This window comes from Eptatretus burgeri, chromosome 5 (genome assembly GCF_056783735.1).
Source record: "Eptatretus burgeri isolate ZD-2024b chromosome 5, Ebu_testis_v1, whole genome shotgun sequence".
In the NCBI taxonomy this organism is placed as follows: domain Eukaryota; kingdom Metazoa; phylum Chordata; class Myxini; order Myxiniformes; family Myxinidae; genus Eptatretus; species Eptatretus burgeri.
In genome coordinates, this window is record NC_140965.1 from 52,270,257 (window position 1) to 52,288,373 (window position 18,117).

The 18,117-nt window shown below is 40.1% G+C and overlaps 1 protein-coding gene across 1 annotated transcript in view; it reads right to left on the minus strand.

Annotated features, from left to right (window-relative positions):
• Positions 1-18,117, minus strand: part of LOC147026436 (receptor-type tyrosine-protein phosphatase mu-like) — a 458,466-nt gene that overhangs the window by 256,561 nt on the left and 183,788 nt on the right. The window contains exons 4-7 of the mRNA XM_085883577.1: positions 17,307-17,385; positions 7,537-7,652; positions 6,523-6,682; positions 2,782-3,075 (exon numbers count right to left, since the gene is read on the minus strand). Of these exons, the coding sequence (XP_085739703.1) occupies positions 2,782-3,075; positions 6,523-6,682; positions 7,537-7,652; positions 17,307-17,385 (649 nt within the window). The remainder of the gene's footprint in view (positions 1-2,781; positions 3,076-6,522; positions 6,683-7,536; positions 7,653-17,306; positions 17,386-18,117) is intronic.

The following is an 18,117-nucleotide window of genomic DNA, read 5'->3' on the forward strand; positions in this document are numbered from 1 at the left end:
ATTAATATATATTTTTTTGCACGATTGACGTCACAATTCTTCTTCTTCGTCTGGTATGACATCACAATCGACGCTGGGGACCTGAGTATGTGCCTTTTCAAGATTTGATATCGTTCTTCATCCGTTTCAGCTGTTTCCCAAGTGTTTCCCAAGGTTTGAAAGCTGTTTTTTCCCCAAGGTTTACTTTAATTGTTCAAATTATTAATTAATCCCAAGGTTTGAATTTTCCCAAGGGAAACAGCTGTTTCCCAAGGGTTTGAAAGCTGTTTTTTCCCAAGGTTGGAATTAATTGTTGTGCTTCGTAGACATTTGTGAATACATTTACAGAGAGAGGGGCGAGAGAGGAGGGGGGGAGAGAGGAGAATGGTGAGATGGGGGGAGAGAGAAGGGCGAGAGAGCGGGCAGAGAGGGAGGGGTGAGAGAGGGCAGGGAGAGAGGCGGGCGAGAGAGGAGGAGGGAGAGAGGAGGGGGGACAGAGGAGGGGGGAGAGAGGAGGGGGCAAGAGACAGGGGCGTCACAATTCTTCTTCTTCGTTTGATATGACGTCACAATTGATGCTGGGGACCTGATACTGCAGGCACGAAGCTACACATACTGGCACGCACCTACAGGCAAGCCCCAACGGGGCCACACTAGTATATGCAATTTCAGTACTTTTGGGTGTCATGGGACCTTTAAAACAACAACTACACCACCAAGAACATGATCGCATCCGGAAAAAGAAATGTTACCAAAACATTACCTTCAAAACAACAACTACACCTCCAAGAACAGGATCACATCTTGAAAAATTAATATTTCCTCAACATTACCTTCACATCAACATTAACATTAAAAACAACACGATCGCTTTGGGGAAAGTAGTTTTTCGAGGTTTGAGGCCCATACATGCTATGGCCTTCTCAAAGCCAGCGGCCGCTATCGGCTGCAACCTTTCGATATATATTTGATAATCCTTGTTTTATACTGAAGGGAAAACTGAAAAGGAATGCATAACGATTGTGAATATTGTATGATGCTTCCGTGGGTGGATTGGGCCGACACGACTTGGCTTAATCCTGGATGAGCCCTTGGGTGGTGGAGGCACCGGGGCACATGCCCCGGTTGCCCTTGGGTAAATCCGGCCCTGCTTCTACGCTTAGTGATGAGAATCGGTTGTTTCTTAAGATTATCATTTTTCACTCGAGATTTTGGCACTTAGTGTATTTAATCCACAAGATTCGAGCCTGAAATCCGATTTTCATTATGTACTTGAATTAGTCCATGAGAGTTGATCGTGTTTCCTAGGCAAGGCGTTTTGAGGAGGCCGAATCAAAATGGCAGCTAAGATCCCTGTGAGGTTAAGTTGGGCTGACCAAGGATAAGCCTTTCATTAAGGTAAGCAGTTAATTATCTTCAAAAGGGGTGTTTAAATTTACCCAAATACCCAATTTTCATTCATGCACTCCGTTGGAGTTCCCTTTGTATGCATGCAAAACTTGCGGTCACGAGGTGTCATGGTTTTGGGGTTATGGAAGAGACACACACACACACACACACACACACACACACACACACACACACACACACACACACACACACACACACACACACACACACACACACACACACACACACACACAGTATTATAGATGAATCCTATAGATTTCACGATAAAATTAAGTTTAAATATGGCTGATCTGTTTGGATCCCCATGCTGCAAAATGATGCCACTCAACAGTCAGCTATCAGACATCTGTATTATTGATATTTGATTCTAAACTGTTTGTTGCCCACACCTTGCAATATTCCCCCAGTCAAGCTTATCACACGTACAAGTACACATAATATTTGCTTCCACCAATATGAAAGGAAATTCACATCCCAATCTTAATTGATCTAACATACAAACTTCTCAGTAACAGATAATAAAAAAACTACTTTATTGTCAATTATGATGGCAGTTTGCAGGGAAAACACAAAAATAGTGTTTTTCTTTACAACCAGCCTCTTTTAATTCGGAAATAGCCACATATCCAATGAGAAACTCAACTCTCACTCCCATTACACACCCCCCTTGTCCCAACAAACATTGTGCAAAAAGATTCAAAAAATTGATTACACAGCAGGATCCTACCTGTTAAACATGTCTTGGTGGAGCAGTGAATTACAACAATTTAATTTACAACTAAAGGGGGAAAAAAAAAAATCACCACTGCAACTTGTGTCCATTGTCCAACAAACACTCATCATCCGCAAATGTTTTCACCCGCAATCTTTCACGATGTTGTGGGAACCTTCATTCATTTTCTCCACGCTTTAGCCCACTCCTTACCAATGGTATCGTCCATCTGAAGGTTTTAAATGACTGACCATTCAGCTATTCACTGCAGATCTATAGAAAAGCTCATTTATCATACTTATTGATGGACCATGAGCAATTTTACAACAGAGCTTTGTTCTTGTTACAGAATGGTACGAAGAAGAATTACTTGATTACATTCTTCTTTGAAATGCTCAGTGTTTAAGTATTTGATAGCACAACAATGTTAGCAATGGAAAACAGAAGCAAATATTTGAATCTCTGCAGAACAGCTGGTAATCTCATATAAAATGTAAGCATAGACAAGTAAACATAATACCTCAATTTACACCAACATTAAAATGATGGAACCTTACAAGTCCCCTCAAAGAATTACTTCAATCTTTCACACAGATCTGAACATCTCAACAGACCACAGAAATGTGTGATCCCACTTCAATCTGATGACAATAATGGACCACCATGTCCCACATACTGACCTGCACATTTTGTGCGAGTGATGAGAGGAGGTCCAGGAAGTCCAGTTCCACCTACATTGGGTCTGCTCAGCCTCACACGGATCCCATACACAGTATCAGGCTCCAGATGCCACAACTTGTAGGTGTTGCTATGTGCTGGGTACACTTCCACATCAGGTGCCTCTGCCAAGCGCCACAAGACCTCACGCCGAATTATCGGGCCCTCACCCGTAATCGATTTGGCATTCAAGTCAAGCCACAAACTTGTGGGGCCGACACGCATGAGCAGTGGTGGTGCCACTGGTGTGGGTGGTTCTTTGCGGATTGAGAGAAAAGAGTGAGAAACAAGAGTGGAGAGAGGGAAAATGTGATGTTATTTCCAAAACCATACTGATGATTCCAATGGCAATTTTCAATCAGGATACAGTATCACCATGATCACTTCTCAAAATGGAAACAAAAGGCTGCTCATCTCTTCAAGAGAGCTAATCATCAACTTGCACAACCTCTAATTTTAATTTCTCCACCAAACTTGCAAAATTATACCATTTAAAGAGTCCGATAGTCCTTCAAATCGTTACCTGTAGTTCACACTACGGAGAGTGCTCTCCTATCCAACAAAACCTTGCATTTGTCGTGTGCAGCCACATTACCACACAAAAGTAAGTTTCACCACATAAGAAAAATAAACTTTCTGAAGATCCCAATGTTCTTGGAAACTGAATGTTACAATGAAAGTGAATAAACATTATGATTATTGCTGAGCAATCGTGACCTCAATGATGTAACTGTGCCACTTTAAATGCAATGATGACAGTGAATCCACGTGCCGCACTTGCTGCAAAGGTCCTGACCAACAGGGGACCCCGCTCCACCATATTTAGGCATCCATTACACAGTTAATGAGGTTTCTGAGCTGTACCTGGGAAAGAATATCTTAAAGTTGCTGTCTGCAGAGTTGCATTATGTGAAAGGAACAGAAAAGGCAATTGCAAAACGCAGTGTCGTCCGCCACGGTGCTCCCCATCAGCCTCCTGGCTTTAGAAGCCTTTGTTGGCAATTACAGCTTGCTTTCCCCCTTTGGAAAGAAATCAATCAATGGATGCATTTCTGGCTCACTTCTGTCATCAGGGTGAAGGTGATTCAGCCACAAGAGCTGAGATGACAAGTCGTCCCGTGAGGTACCATATCTAAAGAGTACCTCTTAAGTCAGGTCAAGACTTGTTGGCAACTCCTGATCTGCTATACAAGTTCAGTCACCATTCCAGTTAAGAGGTGCTCTTTCGAAATAATCCCTCATATGAAGAGGCTGGCATTGCCAAAAACAAAGAGGCTGTTAAAGTCTTTCGGCTAACGAACACTGCAGGGAGCAGTGTAGCAGTTGACACCAAATTTATCAGGAGGCGGTTCTGTGTTTGTCTTTCACAAGCTACTCTTCCAACTTCTATGAGCCTCACTCTTTCAGGAAAAAAAAAACAACAAAAGCTCAAATTTAATATGTTTACTATTGTAAATTGGCAGCCTTGATAAATGTAAGTGAAACAAACTGCTTCAGTAAATAACACGAACAGTGTAATTTTATAGTATCAGTCAATACTTTGCGTGTCCACCCTTTGCCACTTCTTGAGAACCATCACTCTTTAACCCATCCTTCCTGTATACGACTAAAGCACTCTTCGAGAAATATTGTGCCAAATATCCGGTAGTACATTCCACAGTTCTGTAAGGTTATTTGGGTTCCTCTTGTTCTTTGCCATTTCCAGGTAATCCCATATGACATCGATGGGACTCATGTCTGCTCTATTGTTTGGCCATTTGAACACTTATTTGGAGTAAAGCAGCAAAAAGCTTATTCTCCAAATACTGCTTTCCGACATTGAAAGTGTGTTTTGGATCATACTCTTGTTGGAAAATGAATCCTCTTTCAATTAAACAATTTCCAACAGGAACTGCATGGTGCCGTAGTATCTGCTGGTACTTCTCTTTTTTGCATACAGCCAACTGGCATACAAAGCTCATGGAAGAGTGAGAACAAAGAATGGATCAGAATGCAACAGAACCAAAGGAACAGCAGAAAGAGATGGCGAAAAAACCAACAGGAAGGACAAGGGACAAAATAGATTGAGACTGACGAGCAATGGATGCAGGTAAGAATGAGGGATAGGGGAAGATGCAGGGGTGGACCAAATGGATACAGAAGCAAACTCACAGGAAGGAAAAACTGGAAATTTGGAAGGGGGGACTCCAGGGATTGGGGGAGTAGAGAGTTATGGGGGTAGAAAAGATCATGGTTTTGGGTGGGGAGGGGGGGGTGATGAAAAAGAACACGTGGGGTACTCATGAGGGAGAAACAATGAAAGTGAAGCATTTCGAAATGTTTTTCTAAAGCTTTTAAAGGAAGAAGCGTTTCATTCAATAAAGATTAAGTTTGGAGATATGGAGAAAATGGAGAGCTAAAGAATGAAATATAGGAAGTACAGACAGAAGGTAATTCAGGAAGATTGAGATTGTGTTTTGGAGTGAAAAAGTCAGTTTTTTTTTTAAGTGAGAAGAGGGAATAGGATGACGTTCAGGCCGCAGAAAGGACAATTTGCATGCTGGCTTTCGGAGGAATTGGCCTTGAGCAACACAAAAACAAAACCGACAATAGAGTGCAACAAGGTACTGATTTAACAATGAAAATTGGGCTAAAACTGCAAACAGCAACATGGATGAAGATATAACAGAAATACACAACGGATCCAGCTCAGAAAAACTTAGTTTTGATGCGGTGGAAGGAACAGCTGCAGATTCAACTGAAAGGTGGAGCAAACCAAAACCTAGACATGGAGTTTCAGGATATTTGGCCAATATCAGTAGAAAACAAATGCCATACACACACACACACACACACACACACACACACACACACACACACACACACACACACACACACACACACACACACACACACACACACACCTCCCTTCCCCCATACAAGAGGTCTGCATCGAGAGGCACCTCCTTAGGCCTATATCAAAAGAAAACCCCATTCACTTGCTCCTCTGATATCAAAAACTGAAGCATTGTATGGTCGCCAAACTATCAGAGGAGAATCGGAGAAATAAAAACAACTTGCTTCCAGCATCATGCTGCTGCCAATGAATGACATTGGCATCCTGTTCACAGTCTTAATGTAGTACAAGTGATCACACTGCAATATCTCTGAAGAGGGGTGGTTTAAGCATAATATAATGCACTTGAAAATTTGCTGAATAAAATTACACTTCATCGTCCCTTCCTTCCCCATAAACATAAGGCTACTCAAAATCTTGGCTATCTTGAGGGGATGTTGAGCTCTGCCAAAAAAAATTTTCATCAATCTTTAACAACACGTATCTGAGCCTGATAAAGAGACAGTTGGAGGAAAAGCTGCACCTTCCATTCATCCACATGAAATACTGAGCCAGTACACTTGAAAGGAACAGTGCTTGTGGAAACCTCGAGGGCAAAGTGTGCGCCTCTTTAATGATTTATTACTGAATGCTTATGTTCACATTCTGCCAAGCTTAAAATCAACCCCTTTTCAAATGAGCTTCAATAATGTTTCTAGAACTTAACATGAGCTTGCTATCGTGTTGCAAACACAAAAATATCAACAGAGTGTCTGGGAGATGAAGGGAAAAGGAAAGTTGAGAGGTTGTGCTCTGTTGGAGGTTTTTCATTGTGTTCCTCTCAGAGATCACGTGTATTACAACGGGCACAATAGGCACAAGCTCTCACCACGCACGGAGAGATTGGCAAAGCTGGAGATAGAAATTCCCTTTGCTGAGTGTGCAATGCAGCGCAGGTGACCAGAGTCACTTTTCTTGTGGGTGGGGAGAGTGAATGTGTAACGGTTTGGTGTCTCCACTGCATCTGTCAAGTCTGCGCCATTTTTCCTCTGCACAAATCACAAAGGATGCTTCAAGCAAGCAGGTATTTGTAGATAAAATCCATTGCTGTAGTTCAGCCTTACAATTCAACCATGACACAAAGTAGGCAAACAACACCAGAAATGCGAAATGGATAAAACCATTTTGGAGGGAGAAACAGCAATGAGAACTTAAGTTTACAATACTTAGCAAATAAGTATACGAAGATGAAAATTAAGATAAATGAAAGCCAAATCCTAGAATACAAAATCATCAAATTGCAAGAAAAAGAACAAACAAATGTAGCACACACACATACCCTTCCGGAATGGGTAAGGCTAATAATAATGAAAGGGCAGATAAAAAGATAATGTATCAAGAAGGAGAAGAAGAAGAAAAGAAAAAAAAGGTAATGAAGATTGAAGTGGTTGAATTTTAAACAATGACTTTTTTAGATATTCACAAATTCTTAAAACACTTAATTCTTATGATTTACCGAGCTGTTAGAGAGCATCGGTGCTGCTGAAGCAGTTTTTAGAGAGGCAAGAGTTATAGGGGGTGCTTTCCAATTGCCTTCCCAGCAGTAGTTAGGGTAGGAATTTGGAATTATGTCAGGGTGCTGGATATAACTTGCCATGAAGGACACATGGGATCTTTAACGTCCACCAACTAATACCAGCAGACAGGACGCCCAGTTTAACATCCATCAGGTACACACAATGATGAATCACCTTGCCTGTGAAACACCGGGATGACAGTTTATAGCTGGGTCGGGATTCAAACCCAGGCAAATCAGCTTAGAAGTGAATGTGCGTACCTTTAGGCCATCCTGCCAGCCCACATCTTGATTAGAATCAGATTATTTTCCCCCAAAAATCCTCACTTGTATCCATATCTTGTCGGGTGATCCAGACCGACCCATCGTAATACACTGCAGTGTCGCATTTTGTCCTGCGTTCACCTCCGTCTTTGGAACAAGCATCAGGTTTGGAACACCACCTGTAATAAATAAATAAATAAATAAACAACCCACTCTGCTTTCTCCAATTGCACTTGCTCTGCGTGAATATATCTGAGAATGCCTTTTAGTTATCATACAATGACTGGTGCATAAAAGCTGCATTTCCTTGTGCAAGTCATGTGAAGAGGTGTGTTATATATTTTGGAATAAAAAAAATCCAAGTTCATGGAAGCCTAAGATGACAGGAGGGTACATACATAATGCAAAGCAGTGACAGTGGGACAGTGGAGCCACATCATGCAATGGAATGAACAAACAAGAAAAGTGAAGAGAAAAGGAAGTGTGGTTAAAAAATACGAAGTGGTAAAAGCGAAGTGATAAATAATATATCTATTTTTCTTTTTAAGAGCCCACTGATGTGTAAATGATGTCACTTCTGCTCGTACTCATTAATTAGCAACATGCAAAATGGCTAATTGTCACATATCAAGATTGTACAATTGATCAATGTCGAACTGGGCATCAGTCGAGCGTGGTCCAAACTTGATTTTAGATGGACAGGAATAACACAAAGTGACACTTTAATACACCAACACAGCAATGCAGAAAGCATATAAAGTCATTGGCTTTTTCCTCTCCCCTCTACTAACTTTATCTTTTATACTCTCACTCCACAAACTTTCAAGAAAACCCTTCCCCCGAGAAATTTATCAAAAATAACAAATGTTTCCCTCTCCAGAAGCCACTCAAATGTGATTTTTCTATGATATATAAAATCTAACTTTTAACATGCATTTACACTCAACACATTCTACCTTTCATTGATGTTTACAACTGAGATCTCACCTCAAACATTAAAATTCTCAATAATAAACAATTAATTATGAAGAGAACTGAAAGTATACCGACAATGAACAGCGCACAGAACTACAAAGCTTAACAAAACCGGTAAAAAAATAAAAATTGTGACAAAAATAAAGCCGAACATTTCAATAGTTTCACCAGAAAATAATTAAGCGAATGAATGAATCACCGAAGGCCTCATCCTTGTTTGTGTAAAAATAAAAATGGATTGTTTGCCAAGACGTGTTCCCTCATGGAAAAAAATGAATACCTATGATGAAATGAAACCAAATATGCATTTGTGATGGCATTTCAATAAACTGTAAATTAAACAAAATTAGGCACTCATTCCACTTTTACTGTGATTTAAATTAAATGAAATTCGCAATAAATATTTGTAAAGAACAGTGACTGATGATACATTTTTAGGACCAATTTGCACTATTTTGAGTCGCCCATTTATATTTATGCCTGGTGTTGGCATAATGGTTAGGGCTGTGGGCTTGGGATCCGAGGATCCTCAGTTCAAATCCCACTCGGCTGTTGAATTAATACCAGGTGGGGTTGACTCTGCCTGTCATCTTTCCGAGGTTGGCAAAATGAGTACCAGCAGGCTGGTCTCCTGTGTCAGAATGGCGACCCATCCAGGATTGTACCTAATAGCCAAGAAGACTGCTTAGGCAGCGCCAACACTCTGCACAGAGTATGGTCCCAATGGATGAATGGATGAATGGATTTATATTTCATCAGTTTTATCCAGATCATGGATTTGAAAAAAAAATCTCTATATTTGTTCAGTGAGCTCAGCACTGAAAAGCCTGGTGTTGACTTTGTGGTTAGGGTGGATGGCTTTGGATCTTAGGGTCATGAGTCCAAGCCCTGATAGCTGCTGAATTAACACCAGGTGGGGTTAACTCAGCCTGTTATCCCTCTGAGGTTGGTGAAATGAGTACCAGTGTACTGGTATAGGGGTACAGCATCAGTGGCATAGTCACACCCCAACAAAATAATAGCTTCCTGCCAGCTGAGCTGCCATATGCAAGAAGAAGAAGAGGAAGAAGAAGCAGATTGGCATTCAGTTCTCTCTGCATTTATTTTCTGTGGACATTTGTTGCTAAAATTCATCCATTCAGTAAATTGGAGGAATCCATTCCATTTGCTCAATCCACTCCATTTTCTTAACAAAAAACATTTTTGCGAAATTTCAAGAAATCTTTACCATTGCAAAGTATGAAAGGCCCTCGGGAATAAAGGAGGATTTGGATTTGTGTACAGTCTATCATAATCTCTGATTAATCATCATTTTAAATAAATCACCAGAAGAAGGTTGAGTACAGTAGCAAAGATATAGATTTTAAAATTCTGTTAATCTTCAAAGCTATACATAAATTGGTTTCAATCTCAAAATCTGATATTATTACACTTACACGCTGCTGTAAGAAAGCTACGGTCGAGCACTTTTTGGTTGTTCCGCACACCATGATGAAGATTTTTGGTGATCAAACATGTTTCAGTTGTGCTCCAATAATGTGGAACTCTCTATCCCTTTTAAAATCTGCACTGCCTCATCCATCAAAGATTTGAAATCTCTTCAAAGTCACCTTTTTAGAGTTGCTTTGGGATGGTACGATAGCCTAGAGGTATGCACACTCACCTATGAGCTGTCTAGCCTGGGTTTGAATATCAACCCAACTATAAACTGCCATGCTGGTGTTTCACAGGCAGGATGAGACAGTGATGTGTGTTGGTTTCTCAGAGGAATGTTAAGCTGGTCATCAAATCTGCCAGCATAAGTTGATGGGTGTTAAAAAAAAAACATCCCCCCAATGTCTTTCACAAAGAGTAAGTGAGCCATCACTGGCACCTTGGCCGAATTCCAAATTTCTGCCCAAACCTCCAGGGGGAACTAAATCAGTGGCAGTGCTACATGCCTGTGAGAACTGATGATAACCTGCAGCCAAAAACTGTACACAAACGATGATGAAGATGAAGACAAGTTCCTTTTGATAAATTCTCTACCCTTGTTAATACCACCATTAATTCTCCACTCAAACTTCCTTTTCTTATTTTTCTATCTTAAGCACACATTGAGAATTTGTTTGAAAAAAAAGAAAGCACGATCATACCAAAATGTGGCAATTCTTTGTGGATATGTACAGTATGTCAGAACCTTACAGAATCGAAAATGGCTTGGCCGAACATTACAAAATTTTGCACATGTGCTGGGGGTACTCAGCGTCAGGTCATTGGCAATAAATACCCTCTCTCCCACCTGAGTGCGGGCAGACCACTCGTGATTTTTGCCTGTACACGTGGAATAGTAGTGAAAGTTGTTTAACCACTGACTCCTGCAAAAGTGAGGGGGTATCAACACCATAAAATCTGCCCAAATCATCTTCTTCTTCTACTTTTTTAAATACATCCTTGTACTTAAACACCAAAGTAAATATAAATTTCACCCAAAGTCCCATACCACATTTGTTCATCATACACAACACCCTATGTCATCTAAGACTATTGTTATGAAGAAGCATTCCCATGAGTAAAGCATAAACATTTTTTTTCAATCTTTGTTCTTACATTGACAAAGCCAACAAAGTGAAGTTTATAAAGGTCTAATTTAATCAACTGAAAAGTTTAGAAACCAGTCTTGTATCATTTGTGGCCAAGGGCAGACTGAGCAGTCAGGCACCGACTGAGGCCTGTGATCCAAAAAAAAATGTTTATGTTTTCAGAAATAGGACAGGAAGGCGATTTTAGAATGATCAATACTGTATTTAAACACAGTATATTAATTGTTGAGGGTTGAAAGTCGATTTTGATAGATTCCTGAAAAAAAAAAAATGCAGCAAAATCATTTATTGCTGTTAAACATTTTACCTGCTTTAAACAAACAACATTTACTACTGTTGAAGCTGCAGTTTCAAACTTTACAGAAAATGGTTATGTAATATGTAAAAAAAGAAAGTTCGTTTGTTCATTTGTGCATTCGGACCCTGCAAGAACCAGTGCAATCAAACGCTGCATGGCCTTCTCTTTCATCCAGAGGAAGGTTGAGGGCTATGTTTGGATAAAAAAACAAAAAAGTTAAAAAAAATTATATATATATATAAATATAAATTTCAAATAATTGCCCTTCAGGCCTCGATCGGTTCTTGTGCTTACACATGCGCCTGCTATTAAAACCAGTGCTTTACACAGGTTTATGACAACACTTCTGTGTTGAGGCCTTGAGTGAGTATGTTCTTATACATTTCCTGGGATTTCCCCATGAGAGATCAAGTATTATGTATTATGAATATTGTTTGTTGAGGTTGTCGTGATTTATTGTCAACAACACAAATTTAATTATTATAGTGTTTACAAGTGTGCCTGTTATTAAAAAAAAATATTGCCTTACGCAGGTTTATTAGAACACTTCCATGTTGAGGCCTCAAGTCAGTATGGTCTTAATGTACTGCCTGGGATTTTACCGGGAGCGATCAAGTATTATGTATTGTGAAGATCATATGTTGAGGTTGTTGTGATTTGTTGTATCGTGTTATAATGGAGCAAACGAAAATGGTTATATATGTATATTTGTGACCTAAACATCTCCTTCTTCTTCCAATTTTCTTTACCAAATTCTGCCATGTTGTTTATATTTATAAAGGTAACTTAAGAAACACATTCGTGACTTACCTGTATTCATCAAGACAATTTTTTTATTACTTTCACTTGATTCATCGAGATCAAGATCGAGATATAGGCGAAAGGAAATATATGACGTAAAAACCCGTTTACCGTTTGCCTGGAACATTGCACGAGTTTGTTTTTTGTATACCTTGTCGAGGCTCATATGAGAGCGAACACACAACGCACAGCAAGGGGAGCATGAGACAAGAGGGGCGGGAGTGGGAAGGATAAAACAGTGGGGAACAGACACATTAGGAGATCTGTGGAAGGGAGAGGGATGGGGCGGGGAACACAGGGTATACAAGATGGACATTGCAGGGACTTTCAGGAAGGAAAGCAGGGAATTTGAAGGAGGTGGGTTTGGGGTGGATTAACAGGGGTAGAAAAGATCGAGGATTTGGATGGGGGACGATAAGAGGTGGTGGTGAACAGCTGTTTTGAAAGCCTGAAGGGAAGAATAGGATTGAACAGAGTGAGGGAGTTTATTCCAAAGATGGGAAAAAAGAGGAATGAAAGAGCGAAGGTGAGCAGTGATTCGTGATTTTGATAGTTTTACCAGATGGGGGTTGTTGGCGGACCTTGAGCGTCCTGCAGAAATATGGTGGGAACAAATCACAGACACAGCAGTGGGGGGGGGGGACGAGACCAGAGAGGAGACTGTACAAGACAGAAAGACCACCGACCTGCCTGCGGTGACAGAGTGAGAGAGTGAGTGGTTTTGGACCGTTATATAGGAACTTTACAAAAATGTTGGGATTTGGGGGTCTAATGTAGCTGCTTTTTAGTAAATGCAGGGGGCTGCTATAACCCCAAGCTCCAATGACAAATCTCTTTCTCTTTGTGGTGTTTTTATGTACGTGTGTGTGTGTGTGTGTGTTCGTATTGTTATGTCTGGCTTCCGTCTTGGGACTATGGTGTAGTAATTGGTCTATATTTTGATTCTGCATTATGTATCTTCAAAATATCAATTAATGTTTAGCTTAATGCTTTGTTAGCTGTTGATTTTAGCTTTGCACAAATTAAGCATTCAAAACACTATCATGTGTTCAAAATGGAATGTGACGTAACATATTAAAAGCACACCTTTTATCACACAACTGTACAGTACAGCTTCCTCAAGAGTGAGTGCACTTCAAAAAGTGGCCTTCGGCAAACCATCTCAGCTCCATTGAATTCCGTGCATAAAGTGACATCTTCCCGTGTCTGTCGATACAACGGCTTGCTATTGGAATATAAGAAAATGTCTGATATGCATTAACAACTCACAGCCTTGGGTGACTGGCAGCATTGGGTCATCATGCCTGCTACTTGATATGAAAAATAAATTGTTGTCCCATTTGTCTGTACAAGTTGACAACCCAAGTGTATTTATGAATTAAATCAACATCATCCTATACTAAGTGACTGAATCATATCCAAAGTGATCAAAACAGATCAAAAGTGCTTCTTATATCTTGTTTGACATTTTAAAGAGATATTTTTTGTAAATTTCACTATCAGCATTATTATAAAGGTAAATAAGTTTGGTAGTTAGGCAGCAACTATACATTTGTACTTGAAAGTAGAGGATTATATTGGTAATTAACATTAGGTTGACCAATCTATCAATGTTCTATGAAGTGCTTGGCGCTGGGAACGATTCACCATCACCACCACAACCACCATAATGGCCACACAAGTTTCCCCTCTCCACATCCACCTATCCCGAGCATCCTCTCTGTACATCCTCACATATCCCTGTCCACATCTCAATTTCAGTCTGCCCATTCTCCTTCAAGCTATCCATAATCAAAACCCTGCCTGACCACATCCCCTTTCTCCCTCCTGAGAGCATGCCCAACCAACGCAGACATCCTTCCACTGCCTTTTCACTAAATCATTTTTGCCTCCTGCCCAAAGACCCAGGCCTGCACTTCATACAGGAGAACTGGTCTTGTTAACCATTATGTAAATCTTCACCCTTTGCTTAACTGGAATATTTTGATCATTAATCATTCTTGAAACTCCTCTTTCACTTATTCCACCATGCCATCACTCTCTATCACATATCCTTACTGAAACTATGCCCATCATCCAAAGTAGAACCTGGGTACTTTAGTTTTTCCACCTGCTTTAACTCCCTGCTGGCATTATCTCAAGTATCCACATCGTCTTCCCTCTCTCTTTCTCACCATCACTTCTGTTTTCCCCATATTTAACCTCAATTCCCCCACTTTCCTGCCACGCAACCATCCTGATTCTGTCCACGTAATCTGACACCACCACATTATCATCTGCTTGGCATTGTTACAGATATTTATTTATTAATACTCATGAGGGAGTTGATACACATCACATGTGAAACAAGGGAGATTAGTTGACAGTGGACAAATAAGCATAGTACATGCTTCGTGAAACTCAAATCCCCAGCATGAGGAATGTGCTCACATGGGAACAACAAACTGAAATAATCTTTCAAGATACTGCACTATACAAGTGAACAACAAACAATAAATGTTTTCGTTGTGGCTGAAGGAAGAAAAAAAAACAGGAGATTAAACAACTGAGAGCATACAGCGCGGTTTCTGAGAGGTAACATCGACAAACATGGAACACTTTGAGTATTCTCAAGTCGAGTCAAAGTTTCATCAAAGCAAGCTGTTTAGTAACTTAAAAGATTACATTTTTGTGACCTCATTATAAAGATGATCATTGTGCATCATTTCACTGCGCAGTGAATGCAACTTTACTCAATTACATGCAAAGGGAAAGGATTTATAATAGTGAATACTTATTGCATTATAGCCAAATCCGAACAACTGTGAATTCAAAGTTTTCCTAGCTTGGTGTTTTGAATAGTAAAGATAAATGAGCTATTAAAACAACAACAACAACATGTACCATACTCTTTACACAGCGTTGGTGCTGCCGAGAAGTTTATTGGTGTGGTTATTTTCCATATTTAATAATAACTTCACATTATCACAAATGTATGGTATTCTTCTTTTTTTAAGTGTGGGGGAGGGGGTGGGTAATGGCTCATACTCATTAATCGTCATTTAGAATTTGTTGTAATCAATTGGGATTTGTAACGAAGAGTGATGAAACAGTCTGATTTTCATTACTGAACTCCAGCTCGCCAGAGCCAATTTGTTGACCTCGCCGAATAGTTTTTGCACAGCTACTACTGGGTCATTCCCACGCAATATCGACGTACCTCGAGAGTGCCTGTGTGCTCGACAAATTATATACAATATGTGGCAACACAGTTCCACAAAAGTTTAATTGTGCTAAAAGTGGATGTCAAACAGTTATTTTATTATATGATAAGCTAGAGTTGCAAAAGTGGCCTTTCAGATGTAATCGTCTAACATAATTTCCAAATAGCTGAATATGTGGAGCATCTTCACCACCCATATAACTCATTGTCTCGATGAGGAACGTTGTCCATGCTCTAAATCGGTTGCAGAGAAAGCGAGATACTCAATCCCTGCATCATTATTCCTGGAGCCGGTAATCTTAAAATCAATTTTCTCACTGGCTTCCTCAGCACATCCATTATTTATTATTTTGCCATTGTTTCGTATACCCTCGTGTCTCGCGGATTTAAACTGCACCAATTTATAGCTGAAGGTGTCACCTTTTTTGTGGAGTAAGAGGACTGCAAATAATTTCCTGAACGTTGAGATGTGAAGCATTGTTGACTGTATTTGTCCCTCTTTTCTGTACTAGAACCTCGTTGACAGAAGAAGATGATAAAATTATCTGAAGACTCAAGTATTGTGACACAGCTTGCCTCAATGATGAAGCAAATGTGCATACATAATATATAAACGGGTCATGGTGGCCATAACAATTAATTATAGCAAACAGTCAGTGTTGAGGCGTCATAAATAAGTCGTAAAGTCATGAAATATATTTAGCTGCAGAATAAAAACGGCAGCATTTAATAGCGCGCGCGTGCACACACACACACAAACACACACACACACACACACACACACACACACACACACACACACACACACACACACACACACACACACACACACACACACACACACACACACACACACACACACACGCTTTGAAGAGTATGCAAAATAACAGGACATCGGCGATATTTGCTAAGAATAAGTTATCCAGGCCTCAGCTGGTGTGGCTTAACGTTTCAATTATGAACATGATTTGGCCTAAACGTCTGTCACCAGTAAGGGAGACATCGGTTCACATATAGCTGCGCACATCAAGTCGTGCTTCGGGACTTAATTTGCCTGATTAGCATGCAGAATTCAATCAAAATGACCTCCGAAACATTCGCTGCCCTTCATCATCTATATAAATTGCTAACTAAATCATCACCCCTGATCCGCAAATGCCTTCTTTAGAATTGCTGGAACTGCACTTCTGGCTTCGGGTCAACTTCTTGGAAGATCAACAAGTCTAGGTGCTGTGCAGTCTGTCGGCTCGTGCTACGGAATCGGGTCCGAGCGGTGTACATGGACATGGACATGAACACGAACCTCAGCAGGTACCTCTCCTCATCATACAAGTTTCATAAACGTGGAAACGACTCACGGGGATAAGTTCAAGTTCAAATATTTCGAGATAAACAAATGACTGGAAGCCCATCCAGAATGAGACAAATCGATTTTGAAACAAAAACTGCACTGCAGAGCCAAATGTAAATTCGTTCCCAAATGGGGTGCAAATGTTATTCTACCAAGAAAATTAATAAAAGTCTTTTCAGAGTTTTCTTTTTTTTTCTCTGTTCTGTGTAATATTAGGTAACGAGTCAAAATTGGAGTGTTTTTTTTCTTCTTCGTGATTTTCACACTTGGTCTAAAATGCAAAGATATTTTGCTTTTGAAAACCTGAAACAAAACGGAAGTGGAATGGAAATGGTGGCATACTCATTGGCCAGAAAAACTTTTTATTCACTACCTTAGAAGTACTTCGCTTATGAATGTATTGGGAGTTCAATAGGGACAAATGAGCCGAAGACTTGAGAGGAAGTGAAGTTGGAGCTCGTGGGGTTTTGCTACCATTTCAAATTAACACACTTCAGCAAAGCTTGCACAAGGAGTACAGAGTTAGTATATGAACAAGGATCGCTTTTTGCCACTTCACTCAAGAAACAAAACAACAAAAATTGTTGCCTCACCCCAACAATTAATACATATAAATGTACTTACTGCATGGGTGTCCGAAAATCTCTACGTCAGTGATGGCCGTGAAGGAGTGCTGTCCTGTAGCCACGGCCTCAAACACCACCTGAAATGTTTGACCAAATCACGTTTCATTCAAGTGTAGAACCCACGGTCAACGAAACTAGACTTTTGTAAGTATACTGATATGTCCAAAATACATCATAGTAATTTGTAGACCATTTGTCCTGAATGTCAAACAACTGATTGCAAAACAAAAGGAAGTAAAAATGGTCACAATGTTTCTGTGAAGCTTTTATTTACAAACTGAAACATCAGGCTCAAAGTTGTAGAAATCAGAAGCAGCATTTAGAAAGGCTTGTGATCGAGGGCTGATCAAAAATGGCCGACAACGTCCGTATTGCTTTCAAGACTTCAGATCCAATGAAGAAGATAGGACTGCTTGTGAAGCAATGGATGGCCTCGTTAAAGTGGTGCCACCACACATACTGTATTTTGACAAAACTATCTGGAAAGCTTCATAAACTGTCCGTCAGCATTGGCACCTGTCCCCAACAAGAAGCAGGTGTGACTTCTTCAAGCATCTTCGAAGACTTAATCATCTGTCAAAGGTATCATCTGTCAAAATTCTTAATAAAATGATTGCAACTTCAATTTTGGATGGATTAGAAAACTGTACACAACCATTTCCTTCTGCTCCTGCATCTTCTTTTAAAAGTTGAAATTTGTTTTGAGTCTCCAAACTTCATTTGAATGACACATCTGCACTGTACAACCAATTAAGCTGGACATTTGGATGACGTATCTCCACTGCACAACTGATTAGGAATTCTGAGCA